This window comes from Artemia sp. Qi Xiang Cuo, chromosome 4 (assembly GCF_049724085.1).
Source record: "Artemia sp. Qi Xiang Cuo chromosome 4, ASM4972408v1, whole genome shotgun sequence".
NCBI classification, from domain to species: domain Eukaryota; kingdom Metazoa; phylum Arthropoda; class Branchiopoda; order Anostraca; family Artemiidae; genus Artemia; species Artemia sp. Qi Xiang Cuo.
In genome coordinates, this window is record NC_142797.1 from 8,312,044 (window position 1) to 8,336,416 (window position 24,373).

The following is a 24,373-nucleotide window of genomic DNA, read 5'->3' on the forward strand; positions in this document are numbered from 1 at the left end:
GTGTTGCTACTATAGACAATAAAAATAAATAAGCAAAAGTAATGATTTGATCTTGACAACGCTTTTTTCTGTAAAAATTCAAACATTTTTGAAAACAACTACATCTTTAAAGGAAAGTTATACCTTCTTAAACTGTTTGGTGACACATATTTTTAAGCTTATTTTCTGCCCACGTTTCAAAAATATACATCTAATCTTATTTTCAAGCTACCATTATGTACATAGGTAATTATAAATACAAGTTCCTAGCATTGAATCAGCCAACAAAAAAAGAGAGAAAAGATGTAAAAAAGGAAAAAAGCCATAGAATAAACTTGCGAAATGAAAAATATTGATAAAAAATAAATTTTAGATATATTGCAACTGAAAGTGTTGGCACCGCATACAGGCCCAGAAGCAAATAACCTTTGGGCCAAAGCCTCGTGTAGCAATTCCTATATGCCCAATTTTCTGTGGAAAAGTCATTGAAACTGGTCCATGATAGAAAAACAGACAAATACAACTACAAGACATAGTATTGTAGAAGCAACACTTCGGATTTCTTTTTCTTTTTTTCCCACCAGTTTCTGTTTATTACAAGAAAATGGTATAACTTCGATAGCTTTTACAGGAAGTGCAGACCTTCAGCAATACTGATGAGTAATACATTGCATTTTGGCAAGCTCTGCGAGGGTTTGCTCTAAAAGTTTTATTTCCCCTCTGAGAGGACTATCTGAAGTTATTTAGCCGAGCTTTCGCTTCTTGAAGCCATGATTCTGCTTCTGATAGGAAAGCTCCATGCCAACAGAAAAAAACATTGCCTATGGCATGGAGTACTGGAGTAACGAAAAGATCCTACACCGTGGTCTAGTGTCTGATTTCATTACGCTAAGGTGCAGTCATCATTTCACACCGTCACCATAGTGTAGCTTTAACCCAAATCCTCCACTTCTAAAATGAAGCCTCATTACCACTACACAGCTCTAACTAGTAACAGGGGATGTAATTTTAATTATGATCTGGTTAAATACCGGGGTAGCAGTGACTAGCATATAATTCCAACCAATGTCGTATTCAGGGAAGGGGTTAGGGGGTTTGAACAACCCTTCCAAAATATTTCTCTGACTCGTCAAAACGTAATAAAAAGCATAAAAACACATTTCTGGTGCGTTAAAAAATTGTACCCCCCCAAACAAAAATCCTGGATATGGCCCTGATTCCAGCCATTATCCACGATAAACCATCGAATTTTTAGTTTCTCCCTAGTTATTTTCCTTTGTTTCACCCTAGTTTTGGTCGTGTCTAGCTAAAATTTCTACGAAATCTTTAGGTGTAACGATTAGCATTAAAATTTTACCCTTTTCCACAAAGGTAAACAATCAAAGACAGCTAAGTGTGCACGCTGATAAAGCACAAAAAAAAACCCAAAAAAAATTCGCAGTGATGAAAAAAGCGACAATTCAGGTCAGTAAAAAAGTGGAATAGCATGAAAACATTTCAAATGCAAAATGCAAAAAAAGGTAAGTAATGAGTAAAAAACAGAAGATACGTCTTCAAGACAAACCTTAAAGAACTAATATGAAAATAAAAGTTTTTTTTTTTCAGAATAATGGTGAAAAGGCAGCTGAATAACTGCCACATGGGAAATAATTTTACATAAAGCGTCTTGGAACGCTTTATTATTTACCGCGTAAAATAACGCTTACATAATTGTTTAACGTGTATAGTATTATTAGGTATGAGTTGTGTAATAGAAATTTGTGAAAACAAAAATATATGAAGGATCGGAATTAATAAGATCCTAATAAATGGGTCTTAGTTTCTCCGGTATTGAATGTGTGTATATATATATATGCTTCTTGATTTCAGCTGCCTCCCTGAAAATTTGCCTGAGACCTTTCATGGAAAATAACGGACGTGTTGTCAAACAAAATGAAATGATGTAGATTATCATAAACCTGTTGTTAGATTAGTTGCTTTTTATTTTTACATTTAGATTTATTTAACTTTTTTAGATTTATATATTTTTTCTTCCGTTCGTCAATCCTATTTTTAGCACTTTTATTTTGAAAGTAATTAATAAGCTTGTCTCTTTTTTTCCAGAGAATCAGTTGAAGTAAATAAAAATAAATACCTGATTGTTTTTTCGCTGGGGTTGGTGTTTCTTCTTCTGAGGAGTCACTGTCTTCAGAGCTAAGATACATAGACAATATTAACGCAAATAGAAATGATTAAACAAATACGATGATAAAAATAAAATCTAATTCATCTTTAAAAAAAGATAGAACATTGCTTATGACACATAAAAAAAGTGGCAATAAGCCCTTTTTAAAGTAAAATATTTTCCTTTTATTGTGATAATTAAAAATCCATAATGAAGAACTACTTCGCCAAATTTACTCAAATTAATTAATTCAGAAAAAACAACAAAAAACAAAGTAATTACGTTAAAAAAGAAAAAAATAAGAGTCATCAAAACTCAAACACAATGAAAGAAGAAAAAGGAAAAAGAGAAGAGAAATTATAAGACATAATCAATCAAGCGTACACACTATAAAGGAGATGTGAAAACGTTAGAAATTTAACCTGAGAAATCCAACACGATGAAGGAAGAAGAAGACAGAAAAAAAGGAGAATAAAACTAAAAAAATTTTTTAGACTTTTTTCAAGATGTGAAAGTGACGGCAACGAACCGATTAAGAAAGTGTATTTCAGATAATCTGACCAACAATTAAGGGTCGGGATCCCTTTAGAGATCATCAAAAGATCCCCAAAAATTTTTGTTCGAAACCAAAAACAAAAAACATGATTTGCTTGGATGCCTAAATTTAGCGATTTATGTAAAATTGTCATGAATTGTCATAAAGAATGAGCAGTTTTTGAACCTATATTTAAAAGAATCACACAATTGATAGAATCTTTGTCAAAACCATTAATTGGCTTTGTCAAACCCATTAATTACATTCAAAACTATTTTACAACTGACTTACCTATTTGATTACCCCCTCCCCTCCTTTTTACCGTTTATACTATAATTGTATCCAAACTTAACCATATTTCTGATAGTATAAAACTTTTTTTTTATTCTTTATTACTGATTGTAATTATTTTAGGCCAATTGAAACTATGTCATTTTCTTTTCTATTTCATTTATTTTCATGTGAATATTACTCTATATCCGTTAAACCGTGTTCATATCGAGCTTATTTGAGACATTTTCTCGGTTGCTGTACAACATCCATATTCATGACTGAAAAGATTAACGCGCCAATATAAGCTTTTTCTTTCACGCACAAAGTAGACAAGGTCCGTACGACCGCGTTATGATCAGTGCATATTTTGACAAAACATCATTTGATGAAACTAAATGTTTTGCCACAAAAGCATTTTTGTCCGAGCAATTCCATCTTGATCCAACTGCAAATATCCCGAAAAACCAATGGTACCATAGTATAATTATTATTACCATTTTACACATAATATATGTATATATATATATACATATATATATATACACCACCCGTCACTGAGCAGCTTAAAGCTACAAACAACCGCTCAACCCCTCTTCGATCTTGATCCAACTGCAAACATCCCGAAAAACCTAACGTACAAGATGGGCGAAGGTCATCCACGACCGAAACACTACCCGCAATATCGACCCCAGGAAAGCTCCAGCCCTCGCCCAGAACAGGACACTCTCGAGAAAAGCAACAGCGCCGACGTCTGGCTCTCTCTTACACTGGTAGCCAGTGCTTCCACTTTTCGATCTCAATTTACCCTAATTTTTTTTTTCAATTTTCCCTAAAATTCCCTGTATTTAGGTCTGATTTCTCCCTAGAAAAAAGAGATATTTTGCCTTACTTTCCGTACAATCTACACGAAAAAAACATAGCGCAGCATCAAATTGTTATTTTTACTTCAGATAATGATGGATATAACATCTTTTACACTACCGAGAACACTTAAAAAAGTTTAATCAAGTGTCATCTCCAGCACTTCATCGTACGTAGTGTTTGCCTTCGTCTTGAAGCCAGCGACAGCTTTCGGTATGCTGACAGTGGATGAAGTTTTATCTTCGTTTTTCAACCAGCAATTGACTCGAATAAGTGAGACTAGTGTGAGATTTTCGACACTATCTCGGATGTCTGTTTTGATAAATTTCCGAAGACTAAACAAACGCTCAGCTGGTACACTGCTAAAAGGTAAAGAGAAGATCCGTGATATGCACTTTCGCAATTCCGGGTACTTGATTTCGCCACTGCAAGTCTCCAGACTAAATATCTTCATCCAGGTCTTCAACTTGGGCATCTCCCAAATGAAGCTCAGAGACATCAGTCATTGCCTGTGACCTCCACTCTACGTCTGTTTTCTGGATACAACACTATTCTCTTAGAACAGAAAATCTCGCAAATAGTGGTCTTAGAGAGTTTTGCTTCAAATTTCTTGCATTCCTTGGTTCAGCCAAAGCCAAAATGTCATAAATTTTGTCTTCAAACTTGAAACGCTCTTGGATCTGCTTGATTAGGAATATAGTGTTTTCGACAAGACTGGCAAGAGATCAATATTATCACTTGGCTCTTGAGCATCTATCAGTTCTTGCATTGAGTCGGTTGCATCTATTACCATATATGTTTGGTCTAAATGCAGGTACTCACTTGAAAGGTAAGGATCCAGTTCGGTAAACAAACTAAAACTGTGAATATAGTCCAGTTTCTTGAAGTTAGACGCTCATGCAAGTTTGCTGGCACTTGCCTTTAGGGTGTGAAGAAGTGGAAGCTCAGATAGAAAACTGTGTTGAATTCGTTAGAGGCCGAGAGAGTAGTCCATGAATTCATGAATTGTAATGTTTCAATGGCTTCGTCAACTTACTTTTTAATGTTGACAAGATAAGGTCATTGGTTGCAGTTGGGTCGTCAAACGTGGTTTCTATGAAATACTGAGTAAGATCAACCCGATGCTCAATAAGCCTCCTTATGCAGGCCTGAAGGGACAACCAATTGGTCTGTGCTGGTGCAATAATTGAGAGTACTTTGCATTGAAAGAACTCCTGAAATTCAGCATACTTATCTCATCTGGAAGCACTTCTAAAAAAGTGGACATAGATATTTCGCGCCAAGTCTTCTAGTGTCTTGGGAAGTGACAAGCATGCATAGGATGAACATAAGTGAATAAAATGGCATTAGCATTTCACATTCAAGATATGGGGCACCATGGCTTTCATTAGCGTTGAAGCAGATCTATTGGCTCCAAAATGACGTTAGTAGTGTCTGCACAAAGTCCAACAGTATTTTGCCAGGAAATCGAGTTTTTTTCAATGACTTGTTTGATGCAGTATGTCAGCCCCCAGCCGACTCACCACTACTCCTAACCATGTCCAGTACTTCGCCATGAAGGTTTAGATCTTTCTCACTAAAAAACACACTACAATGATAGCTAGTTGTTTATCACTAGCACAATCAGTGGTCTCATCAATTATCACGGAGAAAAAAGCAGTTTTGAGCAACTCGACTAACTTGTTGTGTAGTACCAAAGAAAAATTATGTCTCAAAATATTTATAGCTTTCTATTTACCAATAGTGACCCCTGCTAGGGCCTGGTGTTTTGGAAATAATTTTCTTAGGAGAGGGATCATTCTGTCTGCAAGACGTAAGAGCAGATTATGTTCTGCCGAAAATATGCAGATGCGCTGTTCAATTTCTTTGGAATTACTGCCTACAGTCAGAAGTTTTTCAATGCCGCCATGGCCAACCTGTGCTTCAATTTCGTTTCTTGCTTTTATAGGCTGCTTGATCAGAGCATGCTTGGTCAACTCTCATTTCCCTCAATATTCATACTTCAAACAGAACCTACAGTATGGTACAAAAGTATTTTTCTTTGACTTGTTTGACACTCTTTTATCTATCCAATTTTTAAGCATTGGTAACTGAAGCAGCTTGTGAACAAACTTTTGGTCGAATTATTCCTTTTGGGAATTCTTAAAATCATTAATTTACCCCAGATTTCACTGAAAACCCTTACTTTACACCAAATTTCCCTTTATCCCTAGATTCAAAATAAATGTCCCTAAAAGCAGAGATTTCTCCCTAAATAGGGTAATCTCCCTAGAAGTGGAAGCCCTGCTGGTAACACAGTCGAGCATGATCTTTAAGTCAAAATCCAAGCACGTAATGAAACGATATCATCAGAATCAACATCAATTTATCATTTGTCAATAATACCATTCAGTACTAGAGTAGAAAACTAGCTAAGAATTGCCGATTACTGTCACTTTTAAAAATAAATAGCACTAATTTATTTTGGTACATGGATATTACCTTGAATCCTTCTTAGCAGGGGCTTTCGAGGGCGGAGTCTTGGCAACCGGTTTTGGAGCAGCTGGAGCTTCATCTAAAAAAAGTCAACAGTTCACGAGTGCTAACCTTGGGCAAATCAAATCACCTTCTATTATTGTTTTCTTTATATTAAGAAAGAATTAATACAATTATTAGTTTTCTACTAATTAATTAGCGCAAACAAAATGAATAAGGCGAAGGATGTCAGCTTTTAAGGACTAATTAATGCAATCAGGGTATTATCACAGTAACATGCATTCGATGCTAAAATATATGCATATGCAAATATCCCTTAGCCTAATAGCAAACAAAAAGGTTCTTAGGCTTGTGGGACAAAATTTTCTCGGTGGAAATAACTTTCTTCTAATGTAACCTTCATTTATGATATAATGTTATGCTAATATTCATACTTAAAAATACTGTACTCCAGATTTTAATATTGTATACAGGCCGAAAAGCAAATAATTTTTAGACAAAAGACTCAATGCAAGGGTTTTTAGATGCAAAAAAAAAATCCGTGGAAGAAAAATCTAAACTAGTCATATAATAGTCAGCAGGCATTGTATGAAGGCAATATTTTAAATTATATTTACAAATATTTGTTGGGTAGCGATTTAATATCTTTCAAGGCCTAGGTGTTGGGGAGGGGGCAATTTTTCTTTGTTTTTCCATTCCATTTCTCCAAATAAGGAGAAATTAATAGTATTCCCCATCCAAATGTGAGCCCGAGAAAATTCTTACGAAAGTACACACTCTCCCATGTTTTCCATATTTCAGCCTAATCGGGTAGAATATACAATGGTAACATTTCACTTACTTGCCACCAAATATTTACTTGAGTGGTCACGAAACAAACATGAACGGAAAATCTACTCAGTAATAACAGTTTGCTTGAACGGTAACAAACTACTTGACAAAAATCATATACAAATATGCTACATTTAAAATTTTTCTTTTCCAATCACTATTTTCCACCTTCTCATATTAATATTTTGAACAATAGTACGAGTTGTTAGCATATAGACAACCGACATAAATAGAGGAGCTAAAAAACAAGCCATAAGACAAACTTGCGAAACGATCTAGAAAGAAGAAGAAAAAATCTAAACTTGCAAAAGAAGAAAAAACATAAAAAACAACGTATAAAAATAACATATAAAAACAACATATAAAAAGAAGAAAAAACAACAAAGATACACCGTAAATCAGCTGTTAATGTTGCAACCGCATACAGGCCCAAAAGCAGATGACCTTAGGGCCAAAGCCTCGAGGAGCAATTTCTATTTGCCTGATTTTCTATGGAAAAGTTATTGATACAGGTCCATGATAGAAAAACAGGCGTTTAGCCACATGTAAAAAGTCCAATGCTTTACAATATATCGTTTGGCTATTGAATTTTGGCGGTTTGGCCACATGTAACAAGTCCAATGCTTTACAGTATATCGTTTGACCATTGAATTTTGGCGGTTTGGCCACATGTAACAAGTGCAATGTTTTACAATGTATCGTTTGGCTATTGAATTTTGGATGTTTAGCCACATGAGACAAGTTGAATGCTACTGAAACGTTTGGACAATCTTTTACTAATCTCGCTGAAATCCCATGTACTTGTTCAGCTTTAGGGGAATACAAGTTTAATTTGACTGATTTTAAAATAACTTCAGAGAGCTTGGCAAACAGTCAATAAATCATCAACCCCTTTGATTGTTTGCCAAGCTCTCTGAAGTCCTCCTCAGTCAGAGTCCCCCTTCCGTTGCCAGACGAAAAAGACAGAACCCGAATTTTATGTTCGGTCCTTTTCCTCTGGCAACGGAAAGTAGATTCTTTTCTCAAATCTTCGTAGTATTGCAGGGTCTAGTCACTGCAATCAGACGCAGATTCGAGAAAATCATCAACCGCTTTGATTGTTTGCCGAGCTCTCTGAAGTCCTCCTCAGTCGATGTGTTCGGAGTGTTTCGCATATACTCATGAAGAATTTTAGTTCGGTCCTTTTCTTCTGGCAAGGGAATGTAGATTCTTTTCTCAAATCTTCGTAGTATTGCAGGGTCTAGTCACTGCAATCAGACGCAGATTCGAGAAAATCATCAACCGCTTTGATTGTTTGCCGAGCTCTCTGAAGTCCTCCTCAGTCGATGTGTTCGGAGTGTTTCGCATATACTCATGAAGAATTTTAGTTCGGTCCTTTTCTTCTGTCAAGGGAATGTAGATACTTTTTCTCAAATCTTCGTCGTATCGCAGGGTCTAGTACCCGGGGAGTGTTAGTGACTCCAAGAACCTGAACGCACTTATTCAAGCTCAAGTTCTCAGAGTCACTAACACTCCCTGGGAACGCTCTTGATTATCAGTAAGACAATTTTTTGAACTAAATTCTGCATTGTTCACAAATAGATACAAAAAACAACAACAAATAGATAAAAAAAAGATACAAATACCTGTTAAAATTCAAACTTAAAACGAGCAGAAATTACTATTAAAAAATTAATGAAACCCAAAACGAACAGAAATTAAAGAAACAATCATAGCAAAAAACATACAAGTAATAATATAAATGAGTAAATAAATCTTAAAGCGAGTAATGCTTAAATTGAATATGCAAATCAAGCTCAAAACGTAAAAAAAAAATTTTGCTATTAAAGTATAAATGAAACCCAAAACGAAAAGAAATTAAATAAACAATTAATGCAAACAAAAATACAATCTTAAGTTTAAAATGGCCTTTTAGTGATCTTAAGTTTATTTAGTGATCTTAAGTTTCATTTATAATGTTTTGAATATGTGCCCATCTGCTGATCTTAAGTAACTTAACTTTTCTTTGAAAAACTTCTTTTTCGGAAAGTTTTATTTTAATTCATTTTTGTTCGTTTTTTATTGCAAAAAATTTCAAGTTTAAAAAAATACCTTATTTCAAAACCAAACTTTTTTTTTCAAAATCAAATGTTTATCAAAGTATCAAAAATAGTGGTGAAACCAAGGTTTTTGTTATCTGACCTGTGAACTATCGTAAAAAAATGGCTATCTAAAAGTTTTATCAGATGCATTAGGGAGAAAAGGGGCGTCGTGGGGTTAGTTGTCCTCGGATCTCTTTTGACTCTTAAAAAGTGAACTAGAACATTCAATTTCCAATCAAATGAGCCCCTCTGAAGTTTTTACGAGCATCCCTTCCATAAGAACCATATATTCCCCCAGGGCATAACTTACAACGCTGCCTACGGGCCCTTGGGGGTTGTGTCGACCCCGGAGTTTTAGTTAACTTGAAAGTTAAGTTGAAGTTAAGTTTTAGATTGAACTTGAAAAGCCAGAAAAAGACCATAACTTATGATGAGCACATTTTTAAACTAGCTCTTATAGCTGCTCAAAAAATAAGTTGGAGACTAATTTCGGCCAATATACCCGTCTCCAAAAAATTAAAAAAAAACTATTATATACCATGCCCCTTGACTATCCAGATATGAACCCCCCGCCCCCAATAAAAATGCTGAAGCTACTTCCCTCGTGCCCTATCTTTGATTACCCTAACCAAGGGTAATCAAAGATACCACAATCTATTAGAACAAAAATACGGCTAATTCCCAGAACAAAAATATATTCAAGAATACAAGGGTTCTATACACTGGAGAAGAAATGGAGACTTCCACAAATAGCCCATATATACCTACATGTTTTTAAGACGTTCGAAGAAGGTAATATTCGAATATTCGGCACAAGTAAGGTCTTTTGAAAAGCGTTCTTTCATCTTTAAATTATTGTATATGGATTCCCCCTCTCAAACTTCATACATCATGGAATGTACTGGTCAATCTGGAATGTACTGGTCTCGCGAAAGTATATATATATATATATATATATGATATATATATATATATATATATATATATATATATATATAAATGTGTGTATATATATATATATACATATAAGTATATATATAAACATTTTTGCGAGACCAGTACATTCCAGATTGATGATTGACTTTCCAGATAAAGTATATATATATAGTTTACACATCATCCAACAAAATATTAAGTATGCATACACTGCTCAGGATTTTCTGCAAGTAAACCTTCAAATAATTAGTTTAGTAAATGACTCCTTAGACAACACTGCCTTTCCATTAACAGAATTTATTAAATAAAAACATAGGGAAACGATAGCAATGATATCTTGATATTATTAATATGCGAGTTATATTTATTTGTTTTTCTTCATATGCTGTGTTTAATTTAGCTTTACTTATTTTTCCCGTTGATAAAGGCTCCCGGACATCGAGTCGAAATATTCACATTTTTATTATTTAAAGTTTGTTAACTTTTTTTCAGTACTTTATTTACATATTATAACCGTTTTTCTCTCTTTATTTTCATTTATTAAATTCTATAATTAGGTTTATGATAGTGCTGCGATATATTTGTAAAAAAACATAAAATAGGGATTTACTCACTGTATTTATTTTTATTAAAGAACAAAACTAGTTTTCAGTGACAGCCCTAATTCTTTGAATAATATTCGAAAATATTGTCTGTAATTTTATTTTTCGATACTCAAATTTTAAATTGTTTATTATTTTAAATCAAATGCAAAATATATTTTATGAAACATAGTTTTTACAAAATCACACAATGTTTTTATAGTATACAAAAGATTTTATTTGGTATATTTTATTATTTTTCGGTATATTCGATAGAATAATTTTATTTTCGACCTTTTTTTCTTTTAAATTCGAGCTGTTCAAAGAACTCAATGAAGACTTACAAATTTGGTTCGGTTGAGATTCAAAAAAAAGAAAAAAGAAAAAAGAATTGCAACATGGCATTAAACATAAAAACTACAGCTCAAATAGAAATTCAAGTAACACACAAAGACTCAAAGAGAGAAAAATCGAAGACTCAAAGAGAAAAAAAGAGAAGACTCAAAGAGAGAAAAAAGTTAAAGAAATTCTTCTTTAACTTCTCCTTAGATAAAATATTCATTCAAACACAGTCAACACGTAATAGTGACTCATAATAACAGTTAGCTTAAATATAAATTTGCTTAATTCTTAAATCTTTAGTTTTCCTTAACTAACAACGAAATTATCAGTAGCAAAAGGGCTAGGAATAACAATAGATCATAATATTAATCAATTATATTAGATAACTATCAATTAATCAATTGATGATAATCAATGAACTATAATAGATAATAATTACCATATGAAGAGATTAAAGTTGATTTGCATATTTCCGTTTTGTTTGTTTTTTTTTCATGATGAGACGAATGCTTTTAATACTTACATTTAAATATTAAATAAATAGTATTTAAATATTTAGAGATGAATCTGACTAACCTGAACTGGATTCTTCAGAGCTGGATTCCTCCTTCTTTTTCGTAGGTTTTGCAGCTGGTGTAACTGCTTTGGTCGCAGGTTTTCCAGCTGGTGTAGCTGCTTTGGTTACAGGTTTAGCAACCTCTTCTTCAGAAGAGGAATCGGATCGAATCAGAAGTTTCTATTTTCTTTTGTGTTAATTTGGGAGCAAGTTTAGGAGCAGGAACCGCCATTTTAGCTGGAGTGGCTTTGGCTGCAGGGCCTTCATCATCTGAAGAATCCGAATCACTAGATGTTTCCCCTTTTTTGGGTGCAGCCGGCTTAGGTGCAATTGCCACCTTAGCCGGTGCAGCAGGTGAGGCAGTAGTTTTTCCTCTTGGAGCCTCTTCTTCTGATGATGATTCAGAATCAGAACTGTCAGCTTTCTTAGGGGTAGGTTTTGAAGGAACCGTTTTTGGCAGAGGCACAACTGGTTTGCCAACTGGTTTCTGAAGGAAAATACAACAGCATTAGAAAGGGATCTTATAAGTATCTTGCCATTAATACATAGCGGCAATTAATAGCCGCTTCTTTTAGCACGAAAGACGCCTGCCAGACGAAACAACTCCGTCGAATCGAAGGGTTCCGATGGGACGATTTTGGAAGTAACAAGAGGCTCCTTGCACTTACCCATCAAGAACCATTCTCAACTCAAATTGCCCAGTAAACTCTCGGGTGGTTCTGCTGTATACAACTTCGAACCCACATCCAATGGTTGGTCGTGCCCGAGGAGCAGACCTTGGACCAAGTGTAAGGATAGCTCACATAAGTTCCTCAGCATGCCCGTCATTGCTGCTGAAGAGGCCCACCTCATAGCAGCAGATCCGCCCACCTGGAGGAGCGAAGTTGCTACGCTCTCTACGCCATATATCACGCGGCAGGAGCCACAGGTCAAGTAACTCAAGTATTAGTATGCGGCTTACCAAAAACTTCTAGTCTATATGAACTTTTGAGCTCAAAAATAGGGTCAAAATATAACTGAGCATGGAAGGGATCAGAATAGTTTTCTCCATGATTGGTATTAACCCAAAACAGAAGAAAATGTGCTTCTCTTCCTCTTTCGATGCCCCTCCCCACCCACCAAAGACTTAACAATCCTACACATCTGCTTATACTATCCACAAAAATCAGATATATATATTTCCATCATATAAGAGAGGAAAGGGTCGCCCCGTTATCAACGATTCATCAAATGAGCAGCCACAAAAATCGTAGTTCTGACCCCGCTTAACCCCCCCCCCCCAAAAAAAAAAAATTCTTAATTTCCCTGACAAGAGTCAGAATTCGGTACAATTAAGAAGTTTGGCATTAAATCTAAGAGGGATGTTTTATAAACAAATATATAAGATAACAAAAAAGAAATTCGATTAATTGTAAGCGGTCAGAGACTGACTGACATTCAAGATCTGAAAATTCTTCACTGTGGTTAAGAATACAAACCGCAAAATAACAATGAAGCAGATTGACTAGTAAGATTTATAGTTAGTTAGTTATAATCTGATATAGTTGGTTGATACGTAAATACTTATCTTAGTTATATGTCATCATTAAATATCATTATAATACGACTTAGTAAAGTAACTTAACTTAAAGTAAGGAAGTAACTTAATAAAGTGGATTGGCTGCAAATAAGTTGATGAGTGACTTAATTCAATAAATATTTTGTTAATTCACCATTAAAGTCTGATGACGACACTACTAAAGAAAAAAAAACGTAGCATAAACTCTTTCATAAGGTCTGAAAATTCTTTTTTTTAGCCCCCTTCCCCAAAACACACGATTAAGTCCTTTTACCCCCTTCCCCGATTAAAAATGTCCTGAAGGTTTAAAATCAAGTCTCCATCCATGAGACACAACAGGGTATACTTTACCAAGCTATAAATAAAACTCGTCACCGGGCTTAAAAAAAAAAATCCAAGACCACACTGGCTAATCATGATAAAACATGAAATCACGAAGAAAAAACAAGGACAATAAACAGCCAGTGAAAAAACTGACATATTATGCAAATATTTCGGTCAAGAACTCCGCTTGACCGTCCTCAGTGCAGAATAAAACTCTTATTCTTCGCGATTTTATGTTTTAGCTTAAAAAGAAGCTACCGACTTTTCATCTCGGCTTTGGACAAAATAAAATAAATAAATAAAAACTTTCTCTGATATTCTGAATACAACAGATTCTGTTTGCAAAAGGACAAAACAAAAATACGTGCTTAAGGTAACAGCGTCATTTTCAGATCAGTGAATGATAAGCAGCTCCAACCATTAGTGGTTGAAAACATAGCAGCATACAGGTTTCAAAATCAAGTGGTTTTGTAAGCCCACGGCGGTAGCTGATAATTGAGAAAACTCAACCCTCTAATTCACTGGTTCTCAAAATTTTGAAATAGGACAGAACAGAAATATCACCACTGTACCACCAAAATGTTAAGAGGGGTGCAATAGCACATTCATTCAATTCTTTATAGGGGGCGGGGGAGGATTTTGTCACTGAAAATTCAATTATGTACAACCTGATGAGATATGCCTCAGTTTGAGAACGTTGGCTCTAGCTTATGACATCACAGTACCGCAAACGATAAGAGAAGAGCGGCAACTTGATATATTGTTAGATTTCTGTAGGGAGTTCAGTGGTCTGACGGTTGAGGAGGGGGGGGGGGGGAAGAGATAAAAATAATTTTAAGAGATAGGATTTTAGGGTAAAGATAGGGGTGAATTTGTTCGTTCAGGCATAACATATAAACTCATTTAATTATTTTTTCAATCCAGCATTGATTTAGTTATTCATATTTCTTACTATTTATATATTGTTTTTTATTAAAAATAACCCATTAGAGCTTGGTAGAATCAACATATATTTTTATACTTTCTTTAGGTTTTTTTTTTCAGGAGAATTTACAGCATCGAACACTCCAGCCTTAAAGCTGCCTTTTATACATATATTAACCAGTGATCGGCCACTTTTTTAGTTCAAAGAGCAAATAACCTTTACAACTGCAACGATAAACCGAACTTTTTGCAACCAAGCAAATAGCAGGTCGACATCGAATTGGATGTAAGGAGGTTGCAAGAGGGATTTAGGGGCAATCGAAACTTCTTGGGAGGGTGCAAAGAGGGAGGCTTTAAATAGGTTGGGATGGAGGAGGAGCGTGTGAAACTATTATGCCTTAGGTGGTTTGGTGCTGTAGTGAGTTGTTATTAGTAGTAGATAGCCTTAGTAACAGTCTAGAACAATGCACCAACCTTAGATGTCTCCTCTTCACTTGAGCTTTCTTCACTTGAGCTACTCTCTGCTGTTTTCTTTGCAGCTGTAGGTTTTGCAGCTACTGCAGCTGGTTTTGCGGTTGCTGTTGATGACTTGATTCCAGTTTTGGGGGCTGGTTTAACTGGTTCTTCATCTGAACTCTCTTCACTACAAAGTAATATTATTATTGCAAATTCTTAAAAAATTATGGCCAAATTAGCAACATAGGGCATTTTTCCATGTTAGTACAAAAATCATATAAAAATTCTTATATTAAAATTAACAATTCACATAGAATATAGGTATATAAAGGATAAAAAAAAGAAGAAAAAAAAGACAGTGTCCATTTTCAGGTTCTTAAATGTCAAAACACTTTATTGCCTATTCGCTCCAAAATATTCCGAGGGAACCCCTTAAAGAATCAAGGAGGCACACTTGTGCCTCTATAAAGAGGCGACCCACCACAATGTTAAGCGATTTCAGGTCCTAGAGGTCGCAGAGAGACGGCGGCAATCGCATTTTGTAGCCCAAGCTCAAACTAAGAAACTTGCAAAATTTAATCCTCCTCTGACTTTATCTTCATGGGGTAAACTGGGCCGGAATTTTCGACCCTCCCACCACAGCCCCCCTTTAACGTTGTCCGATAAGGCTTAAATTTAGAAGTTAAGCTTTCCTAGGGCCCGGGAACTTATCCTCGAAATTTCAGCTCAATCCGATTACTCCTTCCCTGTTTTGAAAAAACCAAATATATCCACTTAAAATTCATTTCTTTTTTTTTCTTAGCCACGCCTACAGGCCACAGTTGGCAACGGATCCGGTTGAATGAGGACTCATTCGAAGCAGAATTCGACCTGTTAGGGCCTTTTGATATTTTCAGACCGAAAAAATTATCCCCCGAATTTACATTTTCGAAAAACCTTCGTTTCCCATATTAGCCCATGTTAATTTGTCCGACCACAACCCCCCTTTACCGTTGTTTGATCGGGCTGAAATTTAGAGGATACTCTTTCCTGGGACCTGGGAGCTTATCCTCGAAATTTCAGCTCAATTTGATCACTCCTTCCCTGTTTTCCAAAAACCAAATATCAAGTTTTTTGGGAATTTGCTTCCGTCGAAAATAGCTTCTATATACTAAAAAACAATTACTTTTGTGTCTGTATAGTCTAGCGGTTAAACTCCAGACTTTCAGGCGGAAAACCCGGGTTCGATCCACAATCAGAACAATTTTTTTAATACTGAATTCAAACTTTAAAAAGAAACTCAGCTTCTTTTTTAAATTATTTGAAAAAAATTACGTTTTCTAAAGAGTTAAAGAGGCTGAGTTACAAGGAGCAATAATAAGTAATAAACTGTACAAAAACGTGCAGAAATTATTTGAAAAAAACTACGTTTTCTAAAGAGTTAAAGAGTCTGAGTTACAAGGTCGAACCTTAAAACGTACAGGGATTAGGAGGCACAGTTGGGGAGCTGCCGCCCCCAAACCCCGCTTTCGCAGCCTTTAAATAAAAAAAAGTTTTTAAACTGAAAGTAAGGAGCGACATTAAATCTTAAAACGAACAGAAATTATTCCGTATATGAAAGAGGCTGTGCCCTCCTCAACGCCTCGCTCTTTACGCTAAAGTTTGACTTTCTCACAACTCTTTTTTTAAACAATAAAAACTTTAGCGTAAAGAGCGAGGCGTTGAGGAGGGCACATCCTCTTTCATATACGGAATAATTTCTGTTCGTTTTAAGATTTAATGTCGCTCCTTACTTTCAGTTTAAAAAACTTTTTTTTATTTAAAGGCTGCGAAAGCGGGGATTTGGGGGCGGCAGCCCCCTAACTGTGCCTCCTAATCCCTGTACGTTTTAGGGTTCGACATTGTAACTCAGCCTCTTTAACTCTTTAGAAAACGTAGTTTTTTTCAAATAATTATTATTAAAGCATAAAGAAAAAATTGATTTTTATAAACGACCACACTAAATAATTTTTGGGTGAGGGAATTTGATTCGTCCATATAAAAATTCGTCTCAGCACATTCACTATACTTGAAATAAGCTTCGAATGCGTGCATGCTGCAAATAGGTTTCAGGACGTTCAATGTACTTCAAATAAGCACTATACTTCAAAATACGTTTCAACACATTCAGTATACTTTAAATGAGCAGAATAAAGAAAAATTGTCATCTGTTTTACCCGATGAATGGTGCATTAAATCTTCTTTCGGGATAAAATGGTATTTGTTCTATGGACGACAAAAAAAAAATATTAAAAGAAGAGAATTCAAATTGATAAAAAAGAATGTAAGTTATTTGTCTCGGAATTTTTGTGTGCGCTTATTTATATAAAAAAAAATATTAAAAAGTAGAAATTAAAAAAAAAGAATTTAAAGAAGAGAATTCAAATCGATAAAAAAAAACAATACAAGTTATTTGTTTGAGGATTTTTGTGTGTGCTTATTTTATATTAAAAAAGAAAAGATCCTTCCGAGCCATTTCTGGCGCACAGATGGGTCAAATCGGCGCTTAATGGTTTCAGTTGCCGGGTCTTCTTTTACAGAGACAAGTATCAATTTGGTCTCTTGATAGTTCAAGCACTGCCAAATAGAGGTTTTTTCTCTCTTCGAAATTTCAAACTGTAATCACCAAAAATAGCGGCTTTCAAAATTCTTTAATACAAAATTTCAAAAGTGAAATTTTTGCCTATATATATTGTTGAACTATTTTAGCCTATTTTGTCTTAGACTGAACATTCTATGTGAAAAGATCAATTGGTTGTTTATATGGTGATAAACGGGTATATGAACAAAGAACTTCTTTGGTCCTGTCCTTCTGAAATGTCCATAATCCTCCAGTTTGCCCAATATTTTCCGTTTATTTCACCCATTTCCTGGATTCTGACTTTCACCCAGCTTGCAGGTGCCTGCTGTAGGCCGAAAAATAAAGTTAAGTCCATTTTAAAAGAATTAAAAAAAAAAAAAAAACTCAAGCCATTGTTCTACATAGTTCTCCTATTGCAGCTTTTCAAATATTAACTAAGTTATAAACCGAGATCATGGCTAGTTTGGTCAAAGCAATAAACATAAGAGAAAATCAAACTGTTTTTTTTTTCAGAAATTCTGTTTCCTTTTTCTGTGTACTGCTAAACTAATTAGTTGAAACCATTGCACATTTGTCAGTTAAACTAGCAATAACATGTTTTTATCAATTAATTTTATACCAAAAGTTGATGAAAATAAGGTTTTCAAAATTTTAAAAAAAGATCTACAAGGCTCATTCTTTAGAAAGTGAACAATTGGGTAAAATCATAATTTAATTACAATTGATTAAGTAACTAGAAAACTATCAATATTAAGAATAAGAGACGATACGGTGACATGGCGGGTTCTTCACAATAAACTTCACATTCTTTATTTAGCATGAAGTATACTTCACAAGTAACTTTTTCTAGATTTAATGCAAGTTAATAAGACTAAAGAGCTCCAAATCCTATATTTTTCTTTAATAAGATGCAGTACTTTAAAATCATTTTGTGAGCCTCAGCATCAGCTGAACGCCACAAAGAAAAAGGGCTCATTAGTGAATTCTCAGGGAACCATTATTGAGAGCTGTCGAGAATCTTTCTTTTGGCTGTTAATTTTGACTGGAAACTTAATGAAATTTTATGTCCCTTTTGTTGCCGAACGTATCAATCAAAGCAGATGACACAAAAGTGGACTCCCAATGCAGCCAAATTACTCAAGAGATAATTCTTTTTAGCTGATTTATACCATTTTTTAATCAGACATGATAGAAATATTTAGAAACTACCCTTTCCTGAGCTTTTAAAAGAAAATTCTGCTTCATTTATTTGAAAAAAAAAAATATGCAAACTTGTGATAATAAGTTTCATTAAACCTGAATAGCTTTATCTCCAGCAAAAAACGTTAGAAGTTAAATGATTTCTCTAAGATTTCCGGGAAAGCAGGTGTCGGACTGCGCAACCAATTCTAAATAATTTGGCAATAGAAACGAGAGAATTTATAATGGACAAGTTCGGGTGACCCTAATCACCTTAACGAATGAAGAATCATTTTTTTCCTACCTTGAATCACTATCAGCCTTTTTAGCGGGTGCTGGTTTTGCTGGAGTCAATTTTGCAGGTGGAGGTGCAGATTTCGTCTTAGGTGGTGGTGACTCATCCTCAGTGGTGTCACTTTCTGATGATGAGCTTTCTTTGGCTACCTTCTTCTGCAATAAATAATATAATATACAATAATACAATAATATAAAATACAAATAAATTAAAACAATATAAATAACGGATGAAAATAAAAGCAATAATAAATATATACGTCATAATTATATTTAATGTATTGTACAGCATAGTAAACACTATTTAAAGCAAAAAAAGAAGTTTATTTTGGCATTAAAAATTCACACTTTGGGGGCAAATCAGATGATTTGCTTCGGAGAAGGTGAGGGAGGACAAAACTACATTCTTAGCCCTGCTCTATGAAACTGTATTATTTTACCTCTAATTTAGTTTTATTTTGATATTTCTAGTTTGATCATTGTTTTATTCTCGCTTTTTCAGGGGGGGGGGATATCTGGGGGCATGTTTGTATTAGGGATTTGATATTTTTTTGAAGTTTGGGTTTACCAAAGAATTTTTTCGGGGGGGGGGGGCTACAAAAAAACATCCGTATTTATGGATGTGCTCCGATCTTTTTGCTCTTCTCTTCCTCTATTGTAATTTTGAATTGTTTTTGTTGATGTTGCATTGTCTTTAGTACTTGCAGGCTATAGCCTCTGGGCATTGTTGTAATGTTTACATTTTTTTAGGAATAAACCAAATTACTACAAAAAAGAAAAGAAAAAAAGGACAATAGAAATTGACTCTACCAGGGCTTTAGAGCAGCAGCGCTTTTGATTTCTACTCCTATCCCAACTGATATAAGATTCATTTACTACCCTTACAACTACTATACTCTTGAATAAAAAAGAAACATGTTGCTATTGACTCATGTTTTTTTTTAAATATGAATTTCTGATTTTGCTGGAATAATATGGCCTATTCTGATTAGGAGTAAATAAAACTTCAAATCAATAGCACCTAGATGTTGTCAAGAGCTTAAAAAATTATTATGAAAAAAAAACACAAAAAGACAATGAACAAAACCTAACAAAATCCAGACATCAGTGTCTCAACTTGCTTTTGTAATTATTTTTTTTTTGGATGAACAGTTCATGATAACAAACTGCAAGTAAGGAGCAACCTGGCTCAATATTAACCGAAAATCTAAACAACGGAATTTTGATACAAATGGATGTATCAAAAGAATCGCCTTTCTATGCTGATTTCAAACATATAAATTTTTATTCAGTTTAGTCTTACCCATCAAAGGTCACAAGCCTGAAATTTTTTTTCCTGATTTTCGAAAAAAGGGGGAAATATCCCCTAAAAGTCAAGTGATCTTAATTAAAATCACACCATCAGATTCAGCGTATCAGAGAACCACACTTTGTAGGTTTCAAGCACCTATCTGCAAAAATGTGGAATTTTGTATTTTTTGCCAGAAGAAAGATCACAGATGCGTGTTTAGGGAGAGGGCTCATTTGACCGGAAATAAAAGTTGTAGTGGCGTTTTTAAGTGACCAAAAAAACTGGAGGGAAACTATGCCCCCTTCCCCGCCCCTTTTTTCCTAGAATCGTCCGATCAGAATTATGAGGTAGTCATTTTTTTCAGTAGAGTTGAAACGCCCAATTCATATTGCTATGGATATAATTTGACCCCCCCCCATAGCCTAAGGGGAAAGACCTTTTAGTTATAAAATTTGCCCATTGTTTACGCATAGTATTTGTTATTGGGATGTATGCATACATTTTTGGGTGGAGAGAGGGGACAAATTTTCTGCTGGAAGTTTTTCCACAGGGAGGGAAGTTTCTAGGGAGTGAACTTCTCAGGGAAAATTATACACTGGGGTATTTGCCAGAATTCTTATACAAATTCTTTTTATATGTTTTGTTTCTCTTCTCCGTCTCAATTCTACGCACAGACTGGTTAAGAGTAATTGTCCAGGGTAAATTGTCACTGGGATTGAATTGTCTAGAGGATATTTCAATGAGGAGGGGTATTGGAGAATTATTGTGCGGGGGTCACCACTTTTAAAGGCAAAAATGGCGCAAAGAGTTGCTATGCCACTTACTGGAGGGGGACGATCCCTCTTTGGCCCCAAATTAGTGGGATTTCCACGGTTACTCCAACGGTTCCGTATACTAACGTGATTGGATGGTCTATGGCCACATTTAAAGCCAAAGTTTACCGATAAGATTTCTAATTAACTTTTTTAGATTCGACCTAAGCTGAAAAGTTAAAAAGAGTACATAGAAAATTCTTACTGTATTCACAGTCACGCGGTATAAAATGAACTGAACTGAAAAAGGACAAATTCTCCCAGCCCGCTAACCGCGTGCTGCGAGAGGGGTTACGAGGGTGGTAAATGAATCTTTCCAGCCAATCCTAAGACTACTAATTTACTCATCAACCGCCCTAACTGCGCAATTTCTCCCTCGTGGTCTATTAAACACGTACGCAGTTTAGAGGCCCCAAAATGGCGTCAAAAAATAATAGGAAAATTAATATTTATTACTTAAAGAAGGAAAGAATTAAGGGGCCGAAAGAAATGAATCTGGGAGGGACATTTATTTTACAAAACTGGGACCAAGGGTTCTAACACCTCCCTCCTAAGATAAACTGCCCACATCCCCATCGTAGTGTCTTGAAATTCAAATACATTCAAATTAAAATAAAACAAATTAAACTAATAACGACCCTTACATTGAATATTAATCAAGTTTACATGGTCTTAAAGGTTAATATCTACAATAGTGCTCCTGCAGTAATAGGGCGTCTTCCTTTACGAGTAGTATAGGGTCATCTAACGTTTTTCTCATTTTTCAGCAGTCTCTCTTCCTCCTTCGTTGGAAATAATTGCAGGATGTCTTCCTCGAGAGTCGTAGAAATTCATTGTGCACAGCACAATCAAAAACAAAAATTTTCTTGCTCTCACGAATTTACATTTGAGAGGAGCAGAGAATCAATTTCTGGCACATGTGATGATGCCAGCCATCGTGAAAAATTAGCTGCACTAGCCTCTTAATTTCCATCTGTGGAAACAACCCCAAATCTCGATAAAAAAAAGTAAATTGCCCCTTGGCATAATTTCAAATAGTCTAAGGCCGAAAATACACAGGCCTGTGAAAACGATAAGGGTACTGGGAATGAAGTAAAATTTTGAGCGATCCATGAATCGCCTTTTTTCTGGGTTCCCTCCCCTGGGATAATTAACTGAAGAATATACGCTGATGCTAATTGAAGATGAAATTGGGATACATCTTCCACTGAATTCAATTTGCCGAAAATACTTGTCGACTCCCATGAAGAATAACAGCTATGAATAGGGTTACTGGACAAAGGTTTGGGTGAAGTATGAAGTGACTGGGAGAGAGTATCCCCCATGGACTCCAGATCAGAAAGGCAAGATCTCGGTAAAGGGATCACAACTTGTCCGCCAGTTGTGCATTTAGGAAAAGAACTCTTTTGCAACTTCCCGCAGGGGATCTTCCCCACGGGATTCCTCCCCCTCATAAAGGACCGATATATCTTTTGAATTGATAATACTAATCTCAAATTCATTTCCAACTTTTTCCAATCCGACTCGACATTTAATATCTCCCAACTTTCCCCCAACCCGTCGTAGATCATTCATCTCTCTTTTGTAACCATCTTCTTTTATTCCCCATGGGTCTTTGACCTCTTTTCCCCCTTATTGTCTATGTGTTCAAGGCACAGCCCATCCAACATTTTATTTTTCCTCCTATTATTTATATATCTTTTTATTCCAATCGGGACATGCCGTCAGCGTTCCCGTTATCTGTCCCTGGTCTTGACTTTATTTCGAAGTCGTATTCCAGGCACAGGGCCCACCGTGCTAATCGTCGGTTACCTGGCTTCATTATATTTAGCCATTTCAATGGGTTGTGGTCTGTCACTATTGTAAATTTTCGTCCATATACATAATAGTCCAGTTTTTTGACCGCATAAATTATCGCAAGGCATTCTTTTTCAATTGTGCTATACTTTAATTCTGCTTTTGATAATTTCCTGGATATAAATGTGATTGGATGTTCCCCATCTTCGAAATTTTGGGATAAAACTGCCCCTAATCCGTAATTTGAACTGTCAGTTTGTAGCAAAAATGGTAAGAAAAAATCTGGATTTTACAGTATCCTTTCGCCACAAAGAGCATCTTTCAGTGTATCAAATGCACTTTGATCAATTTGTGACCATTTAATGGGGTCTACGGCCCCCTTTCTTGTTTACTCCGTCAAAGGTGTAGCAATTGTTGCAAAATTTGGTATGAATTTTTGATAATATCCTGCCAACCCCAAAAATTACCGAACTTTTTTCTTCGTGGTCGGAACTGCTGCGTTTCTAATTTTTTTTGTTTTTTTCCTTACTGAGGCTATTATACCGTTTCCTATTTTGTGTCCTAGGTATTCTTTCTGTTTCGCTACTATTTTACATTTTTCTGCATTCAAAGCTAGTCTTGCTCTCCTCATCCTAGTTACTACTTTTTCCATATGGATTAGATGTTCATTGAACAAGTTTGAAAATACTATAATATCATCCAAGTAGGCTCTTGTATAGGGTAAGGAATTTAAAATATAATCTACTAGCCTTTGGAATGTTGCTGGTGCCCCTTTTAGTCCGAATGGCATGTACCTAAATTGGTACAACACAAATGGAGTAATAAAGGCAGTTTTGGCTGAATCATCTGGGTCCATTTTTACTTGCCAATATCCCCTTCTCAAGTCTAAAATTGATATAAATTTTGCGGAGCCATCTGACTCTAGAATTTCATCCATTCTTGGTATTGGGTAAGCGTCTGATTCGAAAATATTATTCAGTTTTCTGTAGTCTACGCAAAATCTAATGGAGCCATCTTTCTTTGGGACTAATACGACTGGTGCTGCAAATTCTGAATTTGATGGTTCTATCACCCCTAACTCGAGCATTCGGTCAATTTCTTTTTTCATTTCTTTTCTTTTTGCTTCCAGTATTCTGTATGGGTATTGTTTTATTGGTTTCTTGTCCTTTAATAGTATTTTATGTACTACATTTTCTGTTTTTCCGATTTGGTCTGTTAATACGTCTGCAAATTTCGTGAATAACTTATTTAATTGGGATTTCTGAGCCTGGCTCAGATATGTTTCTGCCGAAACCCTGTCAATGGCGTTTATGTGTTTCTGCCGGGTCTATTGTACCTAAAGGGGCACTTTCCTCGTCATGTTCTGAGGTCTAAATCATGAGACAGCGCTTTTGTGGCTCCTTGAAGTTTTCTTTTTCATTTTCCTTGTTAAATTTTCTCAGTAAATTCACATAGTAAGCTTCTTCCTTTTTTCTCAATCCATCTAATTCTATCATATAATTAAAATAATTCATTTTCTTTTTTT

At 35.2% G+C, this 24,373-nt stretch overlaps 1 protein-coding gene across 1 annotated transcript in view; it reads right to left on the reverse strand.

Moving 5' to 3' along the window:
- Window positions 1–23,956, reverse strand: part of LOC148952748 (uncharacterized) — a 44,466-nt gene extending 20,510 nt beyond the window's left edge. The window contains exons 1-7 of the mRNA XM_089087768.1: window positions 23,711–23,956; window positions 18,959–19,104; window positions 14,895–15,063; window positions 11,841–12,101; window positions 11,635–11,794; window positions 6,294–6,366; window positions 2,114–2,172 (exon numbers count right to left, since the gene is read on the reverse strand). Coding sequence (XP_088943894.1) covers window positions 2,114–2,172; window positions 6,294–6,366; window positions 11,635–11,794; window positions 11,841–12,101; window positions 14,895–15,063; window positions 18,959–19,104; window positions 23,711–23,956 — 1,114 coding nt within the window. The remainder of the gene's footprint in view (window positions 1–2,113; window positions 2,173–6,293; window positions 6,367–11,634; window positions 11,795–11,840; window positions 12,102–14,894; window positions 15,064–18,958; window positions 19,105–23,710) is intronic.
- Window positions 23,957–24,373: the final 417 nt, after the last annotated feature.